General features: G+C 40.9%; 1 protein-coding gene across 1 annotated transcript in view; it reads left to right on the forward strand.

Moving 5' to 3' along the window:
• bmf1 (BCL2 modifying factor 1) overlaps positions 1–13,061 on the forward strand; it is a 27,469-nt gene extending 14,408 nt beyond the window's left edge. The window contains exon 4 of the mRNA XM_079854267.1: positions 7,413–13,061. Coding sequence (XP_079710393.1) covers positions 7,413–7,529 — 117 coding nt within the window. The 3' untranslated portion in view covers positions 7,530–13,061. The remainder of the gene's footprint in view (positions 1–7,412) is intronic.
• Positions 13,062–18,703: the final 5,642 nt, after the last annotated feature.

Below are 18,703 nucleotides of genomic sequence, written 5' to 3' on the forward strand. Positions count from 1 at the left end.
GTGTGTGTGTGTGTGTGTGTGTGTGTGTGTGTGTGTGTGTGTGTGTGTGTGTGTGTGTGTGTGTGTGTGTGTTAACATCACTTCCTCCTCATTGTCACGAAAGATAAAAACACGTGAATGTCGGAGCGGCTCATGAAGGTGTGTGTGTTTATGCAGCGCTGCACAGATATACGTGTGTTTACCAGAAATGCCCCGGAGAAAAGGGGATGTGTTTCGATAAGTGTTTTCCTGTGAGACGCTCGTCCGTCTCTCACTCACAGAAACGCTTTTCACAGAAACTCTTTCTTCTGAAACTTCATTGTCTTTGCGTTTTGTTGGTGTAAAACGGTTAGTTATGATGGAAATGCATGCAAACACTGTTCTCTCTCGGAGTTTCATTGTAATTACGCCCTTTATCCTTAGGGGAAATACAAATTATAGATATAAAACTATTATGTTTACTTATTTTGTGTGTGTGTATATATATATATTTGCATAAAAAAGTCAGATCAACACTTAAAAGGTATTTCGAATATCATCCCGTTATCAATACATTTCTATGGAGTGTTAAATTCACTAGCTTTCCCTTACATTTGTGAGTTTTGCACAGGACTTTTACATGCTTTTCCCAAACCACGGAAGTGACGTCGACGTCCGGGTTAGCGGTAGCATGAGCCGTCAGGCAAGTGTTATTTAAATAAACTCCTGATGTACTTACAAACTTTCCAATGCCTCGTTTTATGAGTACAGAACCTATTTGTGCTACTGTAGAAGTTTGGTGCCATTCTGGGCATTATTAGTGGGGTAATTTACCAGATACAGCCTTGGATCCATTAGCGCCTGCACTAAACCATCCGGCTGATCTCTCTAAATAAGCTCTAACTTTAATAATGTTCGACCGAGGGAAAAAGGCTTCTGGGGGGGGTTTGGCTTGAGGTCATGGTGCAAAGGACCCTAGGTTGATTTTACTCCGAACCTCAGCATGACTTCACTCATAATCTTCATATTAATGCACATGCACTGATTTACTTTTACTACAATCCCTCTGAACAGAGTCCTCAGGCTGAGTTATTACTGTTATCCTCGACTGAGGTGGAGCAGACTTCAGCCACTGTGCGTGTGTGTGTGTGTGTGTGTGTGTGTGTGTGTGTGTCAACCTGTGCACAGATAAGCCTGTTCTCTGGGGGTTTCAGCTGCTGATTGGCCAACGGCACGCAGAGCTGATAAACTCACTGGAGTGACGACACTATAACCCTGTGTGTGTGTGTGTGTGTGTGTGTGTGTGTGTGTGTGTGTGTGTGTCTGTGTGTGTCTGATTAAACTTGTCTTTTCTTTATCTCAGGCTAAATTTAGCCGCTGACTCAGTTCTGAGAGTTGTCTGTGAGAGCGAGCCCCACACACACACACACACACACACACACACACACACACACACACACACACACGTGGGTTCTGCTGGATCTTCACAAATGTTTTGGTTCAGAAATTAATAATTTTTTGCTGTATATGTTTTTGAGTTGTAGATTGCCAGTGTTTCCTCACATGTTCTTCAGATCTACATTTATTTCTACTGTAAAGTACAAGAACATGATGGTTTTCTACAGAACTAGAGAATGTTCATTAATAAAGAATTAATGAGCTCTTTTTTTAATAATAGCTAGTGCCACTTTCTGAAAACACGCAAGGACTGGAATACAACTATCTGTTTTTAATCCTCATTATGGTGCTGATCTTAATGAAGATCATTTTCATATTTACTCTATAAAGCCCATTTTTACACTATATATTTTATGCATCTGAAACGAGAAGAATTCAAAGCTAAAAATATTACTTATTTTTATTCAAAAAAAAGTTTTTTTGTCCATGAAAAGCAGTTTTTACTTGCATAGTAGCGACAGTTGCACTGTATTTTGCATTATTTGTATTATTAAATGCTCTTTATATCCGGTTGCATTCAGAAATATTAGTGATTTGATTTGAGCAAACCCTAAGATGAGCATTAGTGATGGCGATGCGTGCCCTAGAAAACTGAATATGATTAGATTAGGGATGTTTATTGAGTCCTAATGGTTAGTCATAAAACCTGCATTTCACTGCTGGCTTTTCCTTATTACTTTTAAGGTCAAGATGTTGTTTTTCTTCTGCCTGAATATCCTCGAGCTGCGAGAGTAAGTGTGTTTTCTGTGAAGCTCCGGACGACCTTCCGCTGGTTTCTGCGTCTTCGCCGGGTTGTAAATTGGTGTGTGAGGGCGAAGCGAGACGCGTCTCGGGCTTATGCAACGTTCTGCAATGTGCAGCCAACAGAGAGATACTCGTATTCCTGACTTTACTGTGAACCGTGAACAAGATTTGACAAGAAAACACTTCCATTCTTTCTACTTCAATATTTCACTTGCCATTTCTTTGTAATTATTTGTGAAATTTACTCAAAAAGAGTGCGTAAACATGAATTTTTTAGTGTATAAACTGAATCGGTGTTGTTTTAGTATTGCGATACTATTATAGTTTTATTAATGTTTTGAATCATTTTTTATTTTTATGTTTTAGTTAAATTTTTAGTAAGTTTGTTGTGTTTTGTCATTAAAAAATAATTATTTTTATGTCAGCTTCAGTTTATTTTAGTAATTTGTTTATGGTTTTAGTTTTAGTTAACCCTGATCTGAATACAGTATTGCTGTAAAACAGTTTTCACTCAGAAATTGCGAATTTCACAAGCAATTACAAAGATATAATTTTGAAGTAGAAAGTCTGAAATAGTATTTTTAAAGGGGTCATATGATGCTCATTATAATGAGTTCATTATTTTGTTTATTTGGCGTAATAAAATAAGTTAACATGCTTTAACGCTCAAAAAAAACCCATTATTTTTCACACACTGTACATTATTGCAGCTCCTCTATTCCCAGTCTGTCTGAAACGCTCTGATTTCTACAAAGCCCCGCCTTCTGAAAAGCTCTGAGTGCTGTGATTGGCCAGCTGACCCAGTGCGCTGTTATTGGCCAAACACCTCCAGCATGTATCAGAAATGTAACAGCCTTTACCATAATCAGTTTCCAAGGATTTTGTAAATGCTCTGTTAATAATGTCGTCAGTTCGAGTCTGAGTCGTATTCTGTAAATGCGGATGATCAAGCTGAATTTTAGGTGTCTTACATTTTAGACTCACAATATGGTTTTTGCTCTATTTTGCCAACAAAAATAGTTCCAACACAAATCCACAGTAGAGCCATTGTGTGTCTCAGAGCAACACAGTGATGTTTCATTGAGCAAATCGGTCTAATGAATGATTCAACGACTCACGCATAAAGAGAGTCACTTGCTTAGTCCCTGAATGAATCAGCCGTTTTGAACAAATCGTTTGACTGAACGATTCAATGATTCACTCGTTACGACAATGATTCGCCAACACCTTTTGGCTGTTTCATATGTACAAGCAGGATTTGAAATGAACGCCCGCCAACCCGCCAAATGCGAGTAAAAATCAAGTTTTGCGGGAAACGCTGTCAAATCACGAGCCAATTTGGCGTTATTTATGATGTTTACTCACTTTGCTGGGGAAGTTCGTGTAAGACAAATCTGCACAGATTTAGTGCAAATACTCGTGAGTCATCATGATATATTAAATACAGCGTATTGCGCAGAATCTGCTCATATCTGGCTTACTTGAACACACACGTCACTACGCAACAAATAACGGCGCTTGTTCATTTGCATTGAAGCAAAAGCAAAGATTAAAAAGCATTTGATGAACAGAAAATACATTGTTATTTTCCAACATCCTACATTTTTTTGATGTTCTGTGTACTGTGTTGATCTGTCCATCTAAAATACATTTTTGGTGAAAAGGATGAGGATGAAAGAGGATTTTTATAATACAAATTTTATAATACAGTAGTCAACATTTGAAGTGGATCAAAAAAGTTCATAAACGGGTGTTGTTCAAAACTCATGTATAACTTTGATGAAAGGTTTTCATCCACTTCAAATGTTGAGGTTGTGACGTAGTTAATCTGGTTTATTTCTTCCTTTATTTCTTTTTCTTTTCCTTTTTGGCAAGTGGAAGTTCTGAATGGCCGGTAACTTACATTTTTTTTAGCCAAATTGGCCGGTGAGTGAAAAAGTTTATGTCAAACCTTGTGTAGAAGTATTTAATTTTAGCTGAGGGTCTGCGAGAGTGAAGAAGGTCGTGATTGTAACTGGTTAAAGAGATGAGTTTATAAATAAACTATTAAGAGTGCATGAGAAAACACTGTTAAATAGATAATAAAGTAATTGCAGTCACATTGCATGCAGGGTTTTTTCCTCTGGCAGTTCCTTTGACTGGTAGTGTGTGTTAAAATGTGTTTTACACACTGAAAGTGCATGGGAGTGTTGTTATTTCTAATGTGTGTGACAGCTTTAGAGCAGTGAGTTACAGGGAAGACTTCGGCTCGTACTTTATGACTTGTCTGTGAAAGCAACAGATGTGTTATCAGTGTTGGACTGGGTTTCGTCTCTCTCGAGAGCTGAGCCAGCTGAAATACAGTGTGTGTGTGTGTGTGTGTGTGTGTGTGTGTGTGTTTGCGCGTCTCCACCCTGCCTCAAGAGCAGCGTAATCCTATTTAGTGAAATTATCTTATCTTCCCTCCTCAATGACAGTGGTAGTATTATCCACTTAATCTTCCCAAATCCAATTCTCCTCAGTGCCAGGATAACGACTCGAGAGCGTGAGAGTCGCCCATCTATCATCTTTATTACGAGACGCTGCGCGGATCACGTGTGTGTCTGATGACGTCATGACAAATGTAGTACATTTGTGGTTGTAGTTCTCATATAGTACACCTGCCAATGGCGGCTGCATCGGGAAGAATTAAAAGCCAAAAATGTGACTTGCTGTGCTTGAATCTGCATTTTGCATTATTTTTATTATCATTATTATTTTGTCCAAAAAAAAAAAAAATTATGATTTAGCTGTTTTTACTTGAATAGGATTTTTATTATTATTGTCCTTGAAAGTATATTTTGCATTATTTTATTATAAATTTTTTGTCCATGATAACTATTTAGCAGTTTTTACAAAGATATAATTTTGAAGTAGAAAGTCTGAAATAGTATTTTAAAGGGGTCATATGATGCTCAGTTCATTATTTTGTTTATTTGGTGTAATAAAATAAGTTAACATGCTTTAACGCTCAAAAAACACATTATTTTTCACACACTGTACATTATTGCAGCTCCTCTATTCCCAGTCTGTCTGAAACGCTCTGATTTCTACAAAGCCCCGCCCTCAGAAAGCTCTGAGTGCTGTGATTGGCCAGCTGACCCAGTGCTTTGTGATTGGCCAAACACCTCCAGCGAGTAGATACAGTTTGTCACTCAATTTGAAGTGGCGTCTTTCTCAAAAACGTGAAGACACATCATGAACGCTGGACTATCTGCTTTCTAATTCAGTGTAAACCTTATTATGTTGGCATATTAACTCACCACAGCTCAACTTTATTCTAATTTCTAGTGTTTATATTGCCGTGTTAGACTGTGTGAACGTGTGTTTGGTGTGATGTACCGTGTGTGAAGGTGAACAGACAGCGTTTGTTGTGGAAATATTGCCAGTGTTTCCCGGTGTCTGGATTTCTGTGTTTACTCCCCTCTTACATCACTGCGCCGTCCTCACACTCTTCAGCTGTTCACTGGTGTTACGTCAGTGTCATGAGATCTGATATTATTTCAATGTATTGTCTCATACAGCAATAGGGTTCAAATAAATTCTGACTAAAATATATTTTAAATGCCTTCTAAATATATGTTGTAAAGAACATTCCAATTCTGCTTATCAATTCCAAATCTTATTGATTCCCGGTTTTGATTCCAATATGGTTAAAAAAAAAAAGTCAAACATGGATATCAAACATATTTATTGTCTTTTTGCAAAACATTGTGTTGAAGCTGAACAAAAATCATCAGCCTAAAGAATAACTAACTAATAAAATGACTAATATACATTTCAAACATTATTAACAACAGGCATATAGTCAGTAATACAATAAAAACAAATAAGCAAATTAGCAATAGAACAAATAAGTTCAACTGAACTAAGTTCAGAAATTAAAATCAACTGTAAAATAAAACTGCATAGTTTTCTTTTTATAAATAAAATCCTTATTAAAGTTATGAAAGTTATTCAGTCAAGATCAGTGAGTGATTTTCTTTTCTTTTTGATTCACATTAATGACAGTAAGTTTATTAGGCTGATGTCACTTTAAGACCGAATGCACCAATCCAATAGACTGTTACACGTGCTTTTTCTTTTTCAACTGTTTACGTTCACTTTAGACATAACTGAAGGTGTTTGCAAGGATATTTTGACATCATTTTGTGTTGTATTTGTCCTTTCAAGCGCAAGAAATAGAACTCAATTCAGTATTTGTGCCGAATTGCATCTTCTTGCGCTTGAATGGTTTAAAACCACTTTAAAATGCGATAAGCAAGATTGGAATTTTAATATTATAACAATTCTCCAATTCCTGACCTTAAAGGATTATTTAACGTCAGAATAAAAATCTCCTGATAATTCACTCTCCGCCTCGTCATCCAAGATGTTCATGTCTTTTGTTCTTCAGTGGAAAAGAAATGAAGGTTTCTGAGGAAAACACTCCAGGATGTTCCTCCATATAGTGTCTTCAATGGGGTCCAACGGGTCGAAGGTCCAGATGTGAGTTTCAGTGCAGCTTCAAAGTCTCGACACGATCCAGCCGAGGAATAAGAGTCTCATCTAGACAAACCAGCGGACGTTTTATAACTAAATAAACATTTATATACTTTTAACCACTAATGCTCGTCTTGCACTCGCTGTGATGCGACACACATTACGTAATCAGGTTGAAAGGTCAAGCGTGACGTGGGGGAAGAACCGACCCAGTGTTTACAAAGCGAACGTGCAAAGACTGAGTCAAACGCCATTGACAAAAGAAATAAAAAATAAAAGGTAAAACAACGATGTCGGATACTCTACATTTCTGAACCGGAACACACGTGACCTTTAAACCTGATTACGTAATGTGTGAAGTCGTGGACATGCAAGACGAGCATTTGTGGTTAAAAGTATATAAATGTTTATTTAGTTGTAAAATGTCGGCTGGTTTGTCTACATGAGACTCTTATTCCTCGGCTGGATCGTGTCGAGACTTTGAAGCTGCACTGAAACTCACATCTGGACCTTCGACCCGTTGGACCCCATTGAAGACACTATATGGAGGAACATCCTGGAGTGTTTTCCTCAGAAACCTTCATTTCTTTTCCACTGAAGAAACAAACACATGAACATCTTGGATGAAGTAAATTTTCAGGAAATTTTTATTCCGAAGTGAACTAATCTTTTAATTTTCAGTTCCTCCTCATTATTGCCGCTCTGCTTCGACGTGTGTGATTTATTTTGTTCATTTTATTTGTGTTTGGCAGCGTCACAGAAACCAAAGGAACCAGGAGCCCCTGTGGCGGCGTGTGGCGAATGCGATTTACACACTCCTGTTCGGGAGAGACGCCGACGCTCAGGACGGGAGGGCGAATCGCAGGTGAAACACAAACTGCCATCCGTGTCCCAGTCCACATCCCGGAGCGGGACGGTTAGCGGCACTGTCTGGTATCTAACACGGGTTTTGAGGGGGGAAAAAAACGAAGACTGAAAGGAAGAACCTCCGCAGGACGGGGGACGGTTTTTTATGGCAACCTCTTTTCCCCCGACGAAGATGCCATGATGTTCTTGAGATTCTAACAGGAATATTTTCATAAACATGTTGAGGTATTTTGTACAGTATGCTGTTCGTGTTTAAGTTTCTTTGCACTTCCGTACGTGTATTTGAATGAGCTCCACGAGTCTTGGGAACGCCTTACCGTCCCACGCCACCGCCGAAGCGAACGGGTGAAGATCCGGATACTTTTCCTTCAGAAATCTCCCAGGACGTCACTTACAAATCTCCAAAGAGGCCGTTTCTCCGAAAGAAAAAAAAAAAAAGCTTTTTGCACCTCAAATTTCTTGGTGTTTTGATGTTCTATTTACTTTTTTATTACATCATTGTTGAAATTTTTTATTGTTCTTCCTGTTTTTTTAAATAATTAGGAATATGATCTAGACGTCCTTGTGTTTGTCAAGCAACCGAAGAGGGTTTGATGAAGTCAATGATGAGTTGATGTACTGCTGTTATTGTCTTTTTGATTTCATTTGATTTCATTTCATTCAGTTCTTGGCATCAGGCTAGTCAACAATCAACAGCATCTAACATCACAATCCAGTGATATGGATTGGGAAAATATCGTGTTTCATCATCTATTCATGATTTCGGGTGAAAACTGTTCAAGAATATTGTGGTAACGCTTTACAATAAGGTTTTATTTGTTAACTGCATTAGTTAACATGAACTAAAAATGATTAATAGTTGCAATCTCAACATTTACTAAAGATCGCAAGTTGTACGTTAGTTAATGCACTGTGAACTAATATGAACATTAACAAAGGTTAATAAATGCACTGAAAAAAAAATGTTTCGACTTAAAAAAGTAAGTGTTTGGGCTGCCTTCAAATTTTAAGTTCGGTCAACTCAAATATCCAAGTTGTCACTTAGTACAACTTCACATTTTAAGTTGACTAAACTTAAAATTTTAAGGCAGCACGAACACTTACTTTGTTGAATGAACATATTTTTGTACAGTGTATATTGTTAATTGTTACACTGTAAAAATGCCTTAAATTAAGTACAATCAACTTGGATGTTTAAGTCATTTCAACTTAAATTACATTAAACTGACTTTAAAAAATGTTGAATCTTGTATAACTTATGACAAAAAGTTGAAAATTGCTTAACTTAGTTTGAGTTTAAGCAAAGTAAAAACATATTGTCATAACATATTGATTATATGTAGTTAATGTATTAACTAACGTTAACAAATGAGACCTTGTTGTAAAGTGTTACCATACGGTTTTATCAGGCCTTAAAAAATCACCAAATTTAGGTAAATATTAGAATAAACGGGAACACTTTGCAATAAGTTTTCAGCATTAGTTAATACAAACTAACAATAATAAATACTTCTAAAGCATCTTAGCAGTAATACATTAATAAAATCAAAATCAATGCACCATTAACTAACTATAAATAGTGATTATCATTGCCCAACTTTAACAAAGATAAATAAAGTGTTACAAATGTATTGCTCATTGTTAGTTGATGCACTAATGGGACCTTATTGTATAAACGTTTAGCAAAAGTGTTGACTTAACGTCTCCAACTCACTCAGGTACTTCAATCCACTCAATTTAAAATGGCCAATAGATACAAACCTGTTTCACGTATGGAAGATGATTTCTGTGCCTACGACATGAACAGAACGACCTAGACTGTGTTTACACTAACATACAGCAAACATATCAGCCTCAGCCTTATTGTAGTCGTCGTCGGCTCTCTTCACATGTCATTTTGTGTTTATATATCATCTTAAACTGTGGTTCTCTTCACCCTGGCCAGTGGTGTCGTGGCCCGCGAGCAATACTGTGTGAATCTGAGAAGCGACTGCATTACTTCTCCTCTCAGGACACTTGGCGCTTTCGATTTCCCTGTTTTATTTCTACTTTTATATCCGTCAGGTGATCTGTACAGTTTTGGTGGTGTAAATTTCTTTCTTTTTTTTCTTTTTTTAAATAGAACCACTACTTTATTTGTAAAAGACGTGAGGAAGACCTTCTTCTGAAGACTGTAATTATTATGTTTGAAGACACTGATGCATTCAATGCTGTTTCTCTGATTTGTCTGTCCTGTATTTTATTTTAATTTTTTTCATCTTGAAGGAGTGACACACATTTTGTGAAATGTTTCCCGCCAACATGCGGTTCATTCATTTAAAACCAGAGATGTTGGCAGAATGATTAAATGAAGGAAAGCATACACTTTTTGTTTTATAATTTTTGAAGACAATACCGACAAAAGTCCTCATCATTTATCAGAGCCGTGTCAAATATTGAAATCCAGTAACATTCAGCTCATATTTTCACCCCAATAATCAAAAGAAAGAAGCGAGAATCATTTAGTTTCATTACTTGAGATCAAATTAAATACAAAATGCTAATTATTTTATTTCAGCCAGTTCCCAAAGCAACATTTCACATTTGAATTTAGTTTAACTTTATGCACTAAAATAACTAAAACTCAAATAAAAAATTATTAAACGACTATTAAAAATGACAACGACAAAATTACTAAAAGTAAAAAATATTCAAAATATTAATAAATACTACAAATATCTCAAAGATACTAAAATAACACTTCATTTGTAGTTCAGTTGTAAGTATAAATCATGGTAGCAATTTCTCTACCGCCTTTTAATTGATGAGGTTTATTTTATGCTTTTAATATTTGTTTCCTAATGTACATGGAGAATAATAAATTGATTATTTCATTTAATTAATGCTAAAAAATCTGGCTGATTTTCATCACCAAAATACACTATTGAATTGAATACAGAACAATTGCCAAGTCTATTTATTTCTATAGTGCTTTCAGGAATAAACAGGAAAATCAATGATGCAAATTCAAGTTTTGCTGTAAAGCAGCTCAAAAAAGAACAAATGTGTCTTTATTCGATTCAATTTTCATGACAATAATAACAATGTCAATGCATAAAAAATGGCTTCTTTATTGAAGGCATGTACACTCTAAAAAATTATGGGTTTTGAACAAACCCAACCTTTGGGTTAAGTTTTTTATTTACATCTTTAACCCAACTTTTGGGTTTGTCCATATTTGACCCAGATTTGGGTTGAAACAACCCATCATTTTTTGGAGTGTAGTTTTCTTCTGATGTTGAGGTGTAATATGGCTGAGATTGGCCTGTGCTGGTTGTGATCTGGTACATTAGTAGATTACAGGTACAGTGTGTTTGTCCTGATGTTGCTCGAGGTGAACGAGAGTTTCCTGCAGATCGTGAACGCTGAGCCAGAGCCACTCGTCCGCCTCTCCCGTATGTGCACTCCTCCACTTCTTATTTATTTTGTTCTTATTTATTTTATTCCTTTTTTTTAAATGTGTGTATAACGACTCGTTGCTACTGTATACATTTCACTGTGCAATTCCTTTCTTTATATCCCTTGATACTAACGTTTTTGTTGTGCATTTCTCGCGTTCTGTTGTGTTGCTGAAGGAGATTTAGGAGGATTTTAATCTCCAAAGATCTGGTCACTGTTGTTCTGTTTGTTCACATCAACAAAGTGCCATCAGATGAACTGAGCACGAGTGAAATCAGAAGAATCTGGAGAGATTATATTGTATAATTACGTATAATGTTATATTATGTAAAATCAGGTGAAGCTCACGGAAACATGTCCAGGTTGTATTTTTTTTCTGTCCAAAATCGACCAGAAAAGGTTCAATTTAAATTGATTAATCATAATATATTTTATACCATGCATGGTCTGTCTGAATACTCGATTCTGATTGGCTGGGAGATGTGCAATAAAACCCTTTAATGCACAAGTAGTTCCAGTCAGTTTAATCACTGTTCTATATTAATGCGCTGCTTTCATTGAAGCACGAACACACACACACACACACAGATCGGATCACACAGAAACATTCACAAGCACAGAAACTTCTTTATAATGCTGCCCGTGACTTTCATTAATAAATGAACTTCTCTGCGACTGAATTGCTATATTATATTACTCAGCAAGGAGGTTGTAAAGTTGCTGTTTTTGAAGCAATTCAACTTACAACTTCTTTACTAAAGAGACTCTCTCAATAGCCTAATAAATTCAAATAAATGTTTTAATTCATATAAAGGTAACCATTCTGCACTACTTTGTGTGTGTGTGGTTTATAGCGGACAGAACATTAGATCAAATTTAGCGCTGCAAACGTTGAGCTTTAACTTGTCAATTATGTTTTGACCACTTAAATTTCCATAAAGCGTGTTTTTATGTTACCGGAAAACATATTCAGACCCAAACGAGTCTTAAAGTAAGAGTATAAAGCTATAAAATGAGCAGTTCGTGAGTTAATTCTGAGATATTTGACTTTTAATCGCAGATTCTGGAATCGTGAGCACAGTTTGAGACCTAGTTCTGACGAAACACCCGCTTTTCTTCTGATTTCGGGGTGAAATATGACCTGGACATGTTTGTTATGCGTCTCTCGTGAGCTTCACTCAATCTTTTCAAGAAATGAATGAGGAAAAACTGATGATGAATTTGCTTCTGAGGGTCTAAAACCTTGTTCAATCGTCCCAGTATCCTAAAGATCTGCTGAAATCAATCAGAATCCCATTACAACTGGAGGTTTTTGAAGACCAGCACAGCTGTAGTTTCTCCTGTGTTAATGAAGTGCTTCATCATCTCTGTTTCTCTCTTTTTTACATGCACTGGAAAGTACTTTGTGTTTGGTTGAATCGCGAGGGTTCTCGAATCCCAGTGTTACAGTCGCTCGTCTCAAGTTCTTGAGATGTCAGGAATATTTTTTTTTTGTCTTGGATGTTTTTAACAAGCCTGTATTAGTCTGAAATCACCGACCCATGATGAAGCCAACAGTGTCTTTGACTGTATTTCACTCCATCTTTGTTGTTTTGTAAGTTGATATCGACTGCTATTGTTGGGACTCATTGGTTTTGGTTTCTAAAACGGATGTTCTTACTGAATTGGTGGCTTTTTGAAGGCAGATGTTTTGAAATGTTCCACATCAAGGGCTCTTTTAATCTTAAAACATTCCTTGTTAGTCTTCAATGAATCTACAGCTGATGATTGACGTTGAAATGAACCCGTTCGGAAAGCCATTTATTGCAAGTGACGTGTATCTTTCGTTCGTTCGAGGCTCACACACACTCACTGTACACCGAGAAATGAGACCCAGCGAAGATGTAGCATGTGTGTAAACATTGGGACTGTACTCTCTGCACTCCTCACGGTGGTTTTCTTTCTGTTTTTAATACAGTATGGAAGTTCTAGGTTTTGTTATATAGTGCAATATGCTGTACATAAGAGCTTTGCTCTACAAAATACTTTTCTGAAGTTTTTTTTTGTTTTTTTTTTGGTTGTTTCATTGGTACACTTTTTCAATAAAATCATATTAAAGTCTGAACGTTTCTGAATCATTATTTTTACAACTAGCAGGACCAACTTGAGCTCAGCTCTTAAGTGTCGATGTATGTGGTGCTGTTTAATTGTTCATTTTATTAGTGTATTTAATCTAAATTTATTATGTAAAATTTGACCCTATGTCAGATCCTTCATGTTTTTGCTGTTTTTAAAAATGTAAAAATGTGTTTTTGAAATTATCAATATATATAGTTATGAACTTTTAGGTCAATGTTGTTTTAGTATTATTCATACTAGTATAGATTTTTATTCGTTTTTATTTTTTATTTTGTATATATATATATATATATATATATATATATATATATATATATATTTCTATTTAGCTTTAATTTATTTTTAGTAATTTTTTTATGCGCTTTTCCCCTTTTTCCTGGGTTTTTATATTTCTGCTTTAATTTGTTTTCAGTAATTTATTTTGTTCTGAAATTTTTTTCATTTTAATTTTAATTTTTGTTTTTTTAATATATTTCTATTTAGCTTTCATTTATTTTAGTAATTTTTAATGTGATTTTGTCCTTTTTATTTTTATATTTTTTATATATATATATATATATAGCTTTTATTTATTTTTATTAATTGTATTATGTGGTTTTGTCATTTTGAGTTTTTTTCTTTAATTATTTCATTTTAGTTTTAGTAATTTTATGTGCATTTATCATTTTTATGAGTTTTCTGTTTAGTTTTTTTTTTTTTTTTTTTCAGTTTTAGTAATTTTAGTACTTAAAACTTATTTCAATTAGTTGCCAAAGCTTTGCAAAAGCAATTAGTTGGCAAAAAAAACAAAAACAAAAAACATTTTTCATCTAATATTTTATTTCAGCTTTATTTCAATCACTGAAAATATAACAACAGTGTGTCATGTTCCACTTGTCTGTTTGTGTTTGTGCTTCTGTACTTCTCTTACCGCAGTGAAATGAGTGTAAGCTGTAGTTTGGAGATTACAGTCTCTCTCCATCAGCCGGAGTCTGTTACTGGCGTCAGTGTTGCAGAAGCGTAATGAGCTGGACAGTAGAAGCTGGAGAGAGAGAGAGAGACAGAGAGAGAGAGAGAGAGAGAGGAGAGAGAGAGAGAGAGAGGAAGTGTTTCTCCTGCTGTTCTCCTCTCATTAGTCCAGCGCTCTGCTCTAATGAGCGCCGTCACACACACTCACACGACCTGAGCTCCTGCACACACACACACACACTCGCACGACCTGAGCTCCTGCACACACACTCACACTCGCACGACCTGAGCTCCTGCACACACACACTCACACGACCTGAGCTCCTGTCACACACACACACACACTCACACGACCTGAGCTCCTGCACACACACACACACACTCACACGACCTGAGCTCCTGCACACACACACTCACACGACCTGAGCTCCTGCACACACACACACACACTCGCACGACCTGAGCTCCTGCACACACACACTCACACTCGCACGACCTGAGCTCCTGTCACACACACACACACACTCACACGACCTGAGCTCCTGCACACACACACACACACACTCGCACGACCTGAGCTCCTGCACACACACACTCACACTCGCACGACCTGAGCTCCTGCACACACACACTCACACGACCTGAGCTCCTGCACACACACACACACACTCACACGACCTGAGCTCCTGCACACACACACACACACTCACACGACCTGAGCTCCTGCACACACACACTCACACTCGCACGACCTGAGCTCCTGTCACACACACACACACACTCACACGACCTGAGCTCCTGTCACACACACACACACACTCGCACGACCTGAGCTCCTGTCACACACACACACACACACTCGCACGACCTGAGCTCCTGCACACACACACACACACACTCACACGACCTGAGCTCCTGCACACACACACTCACACGACCTGAGCTCCTGCACACACACACTCGCACGACCTGAGCTCCTGTCACACACACACACACACTCGCACGACCTGAGCTCCTGTCACACACACACACACACACTCGCACGACCTGAGCTCCTGCACACACACACACACACACTCACACGACCTGAGCTCCTGCACACACACACTCACACGACCTGAGCTCCTGTCACACACACACACACACACTCGCACGACCTGAGCTCCTGCACACACACACACACACTCACACGACCTGAGCTCCTGCACACACACACTCACACTCGCACGACCTGAGCTCCTGCACACACACACACACACACTCGCACGACCTGAGCTCCTGCGCACACACACACACACACACACACACACTCGCACGACCTGAGCTCCTGCACACACACACACACACACTCGCACGACCTGAGCTCCTGCACACACACACACACACACACTCACACGACCTGAGCTCCTGCACACACACACACACACACACACACACACACACACTCGCACGACCTGAGCTCCTGCACACACACACACACACACTCGCACGACCTGAGCTCCTGCACACACACACACACACACACTCACACGACCTGAGCTCCTGCACACACACACACACACACGACCTGAGCTCCTGCACACACACACACACACACACACACACGACCTGAGCTCCTGCACACACACACACACTCACACGACCTGAGCTCCTGCACACACACACACACACACGACCTGAGCTCCTGCACACACACACTCACACTCGCACGACCTGAGCTCCTGCACACACACACTCACACGACCTGAGCTCCTGTCACACACACACACACACTCACACGACCTGAGCTCCTGCACACACACACACACACACACTCACACGACCTGAGCTCCTGCACACACACACACACACACGACCTGAGCTCCTGCACACACACACTCACACTCGCACGACCTGAGCTCCTGCACACACACACTCACACGACCTGAGCTCCTGTCACACACACACACACACTCACACGACCTGAGCTCCTGCACACACACACACACACTCACACGACCTGAGCTCCTGCACACACACACTCACACGACCTGAGCTCCTGCACACACACACACACACTCGCACGACCTGAGCTCCTGCACACACACACTCACACTCGCACGACCTGAGCTCCTGTCACACACACACACACACTCACACGACCTGAGCTCCTGCACACACACACACACACACTCGCACGACCTGAGCTCCTGCACACACACACTCACACGACCTGAGCTCCTGCACACACACACTCACACTCGCACGACCTGAGCTCCTGCACACACACACACACACTCGCACGACCTGAGCTCCTGCGCACACACACACACACACACACACACTCGCACGACCTGAGCTCCTGCACACACACACACACACACTCGCACGACCTGAGCTCCTGCACACACACACACACACACACTCACACGACCTGAGCTCCTGCACACACACACACACACACGACCTGAGCTCCTGCACACACACACACACACACACACACACGACCTGAGCTCCTGCACACACACACACACTCGCACGACCTGAGCTCCTGCACACACACACACACACACACTCACACGACCTGAGCTCCTGCACACACACACACACACACGACCTGAGCTCCTGCACACACACACACACACACACACACACACACACACGACCTGAGCTCCTGCACACACACACACACTCGCACGACCTGAGCTCCTGCACACACACACACACACACTCACACGACCTGAGCTCCTGCACACACACACACACTCACACAACCTGAGCTCCTGCACACACACACACACTCACACGACCTGAGCTCCTGCACACACACTCACACGACCTGAGCTCCTGCACACACACACTCACACTCGCACGACCTGAGCTCCTGTCACACACACACACACACTCACACGACCTGAGCTCCTGCACACACACACACACACTCGCACGACCTGAGCTCCTGCACACACACACTCACACTCACACGACCTGAGCTCCTGCACACACACACTCACACGACCTGAGCTCCTGCACACACACACACACTCACACGACCTGAGCTCCTGCACACATACACACACTCACACGACCTGAGCTCCTGCACACACACTCACACTCACACAACCTGAGCTCCTGCACACACACACACACTCACACGACCTGAGCTCCTGCACACACACTCACACACACACGACCTGAGCTCCTGCACACACACACACACACACACTCGCACGACCTGAGCTCCTGCACACACACACACACACACACTCACACGACCTGAGCTCCTGCACACACACACACACACACGACCTGAGCTCCTGCACACACACACACACACACACACACACACACACACGACCTGAGCTCCTGCACACACACACACACTCGCACGACCTGAGCTCCTGCACACACACACACACACACTCACACGACCTGAGCTCCTGCACACACACACACACTCACACAACCTGAGCTCCTGCACACACACACACACTCACACGACCTGAGCTCCTGCACACACACTCACACGACCTGAGCTCCTGCACACACACACTCACACTCGCACGACCTGAGCTCCTGTCACACACACACACACACTCACACGACCTGAGCTCCTGCACACACACACACACACTCGCACGACCTGAGCTCCTGCACACACACACTCACACTCACACGACCTGAGCTCCTGCACACACACACTCACACGACCTGAGCTCCTGCACACACACACACACTCACACGACCTGAGCTCCTGCACACATACACACACTCACACGACCTGAGCTCCTGCACACACACACTCACACTCGCACGACCTGAGCTCCTGCACACACACACTCACACGACCTGAGCTCCTGTCACACACACACACACACTCACACGACCTGAGCTCCTGCACACACACACACACACTCACACGACCTGAGCTCCTGCACACACACACTCACACTCGCACGACCTGAGCTCCTGTCACACACACACACACACTCACACGACCTGAGCTCCTGCACACACACACACACACACACTCGCACGACCTGAGCTCCTGCACACACACACACACACGACCTGAGCTCCTGTACACACACACACACTCACACAACCTGAGCTCCTGCACACATACACACACTCACACGACCTGAGCTCCTGCACACACACACTCACACTCACACGACCTGAGCTCCTGCACACACACACTCACACTCACACAACCTGAGCTCCTGCACACATACACACACTCACACGACCTGAGCTCCTGCACACACACACTCACACTCACACGACCTGAGCTCCTGCACACACACACACACACACACTCACACGACCTGAGCTCCTGCACACACACACACACACACGACCTGAGCTCCTGCACACACACACTCACACGACCTGAGCTCCTGCACACACACACACACACACACACTCACACGACCTGAGCTCCTGCACACACACACACACACACGACCTGAGCTCCTGCACACACACACACACACACACACACACACACGACCTGAGCTCCTGCACACACACACACACACACACTCGCACGACCTGAGCTCCTGCACACACACACACACACACACACTCGCACGACCTGAGCTCCTGCACACACACACACACACTCACACGACCTGAGCTCCTGCACACACACACACACACTCACACGACCTGAGCTCCTGCACACACACAC

Source organism: Squalius cephalus, assembly GCF_949319135.1.
Source record: "Squalius cephalus genome assembly, chromosome: 20".
In the NCBI taxonomy this organism is placed as follows: domain Eukaryota; kingdom Metazoa; phylum Chordata; class Actinopteri; order Cypriniformes; family Leuciscidae; genus Squalius; species Squalius cephalus.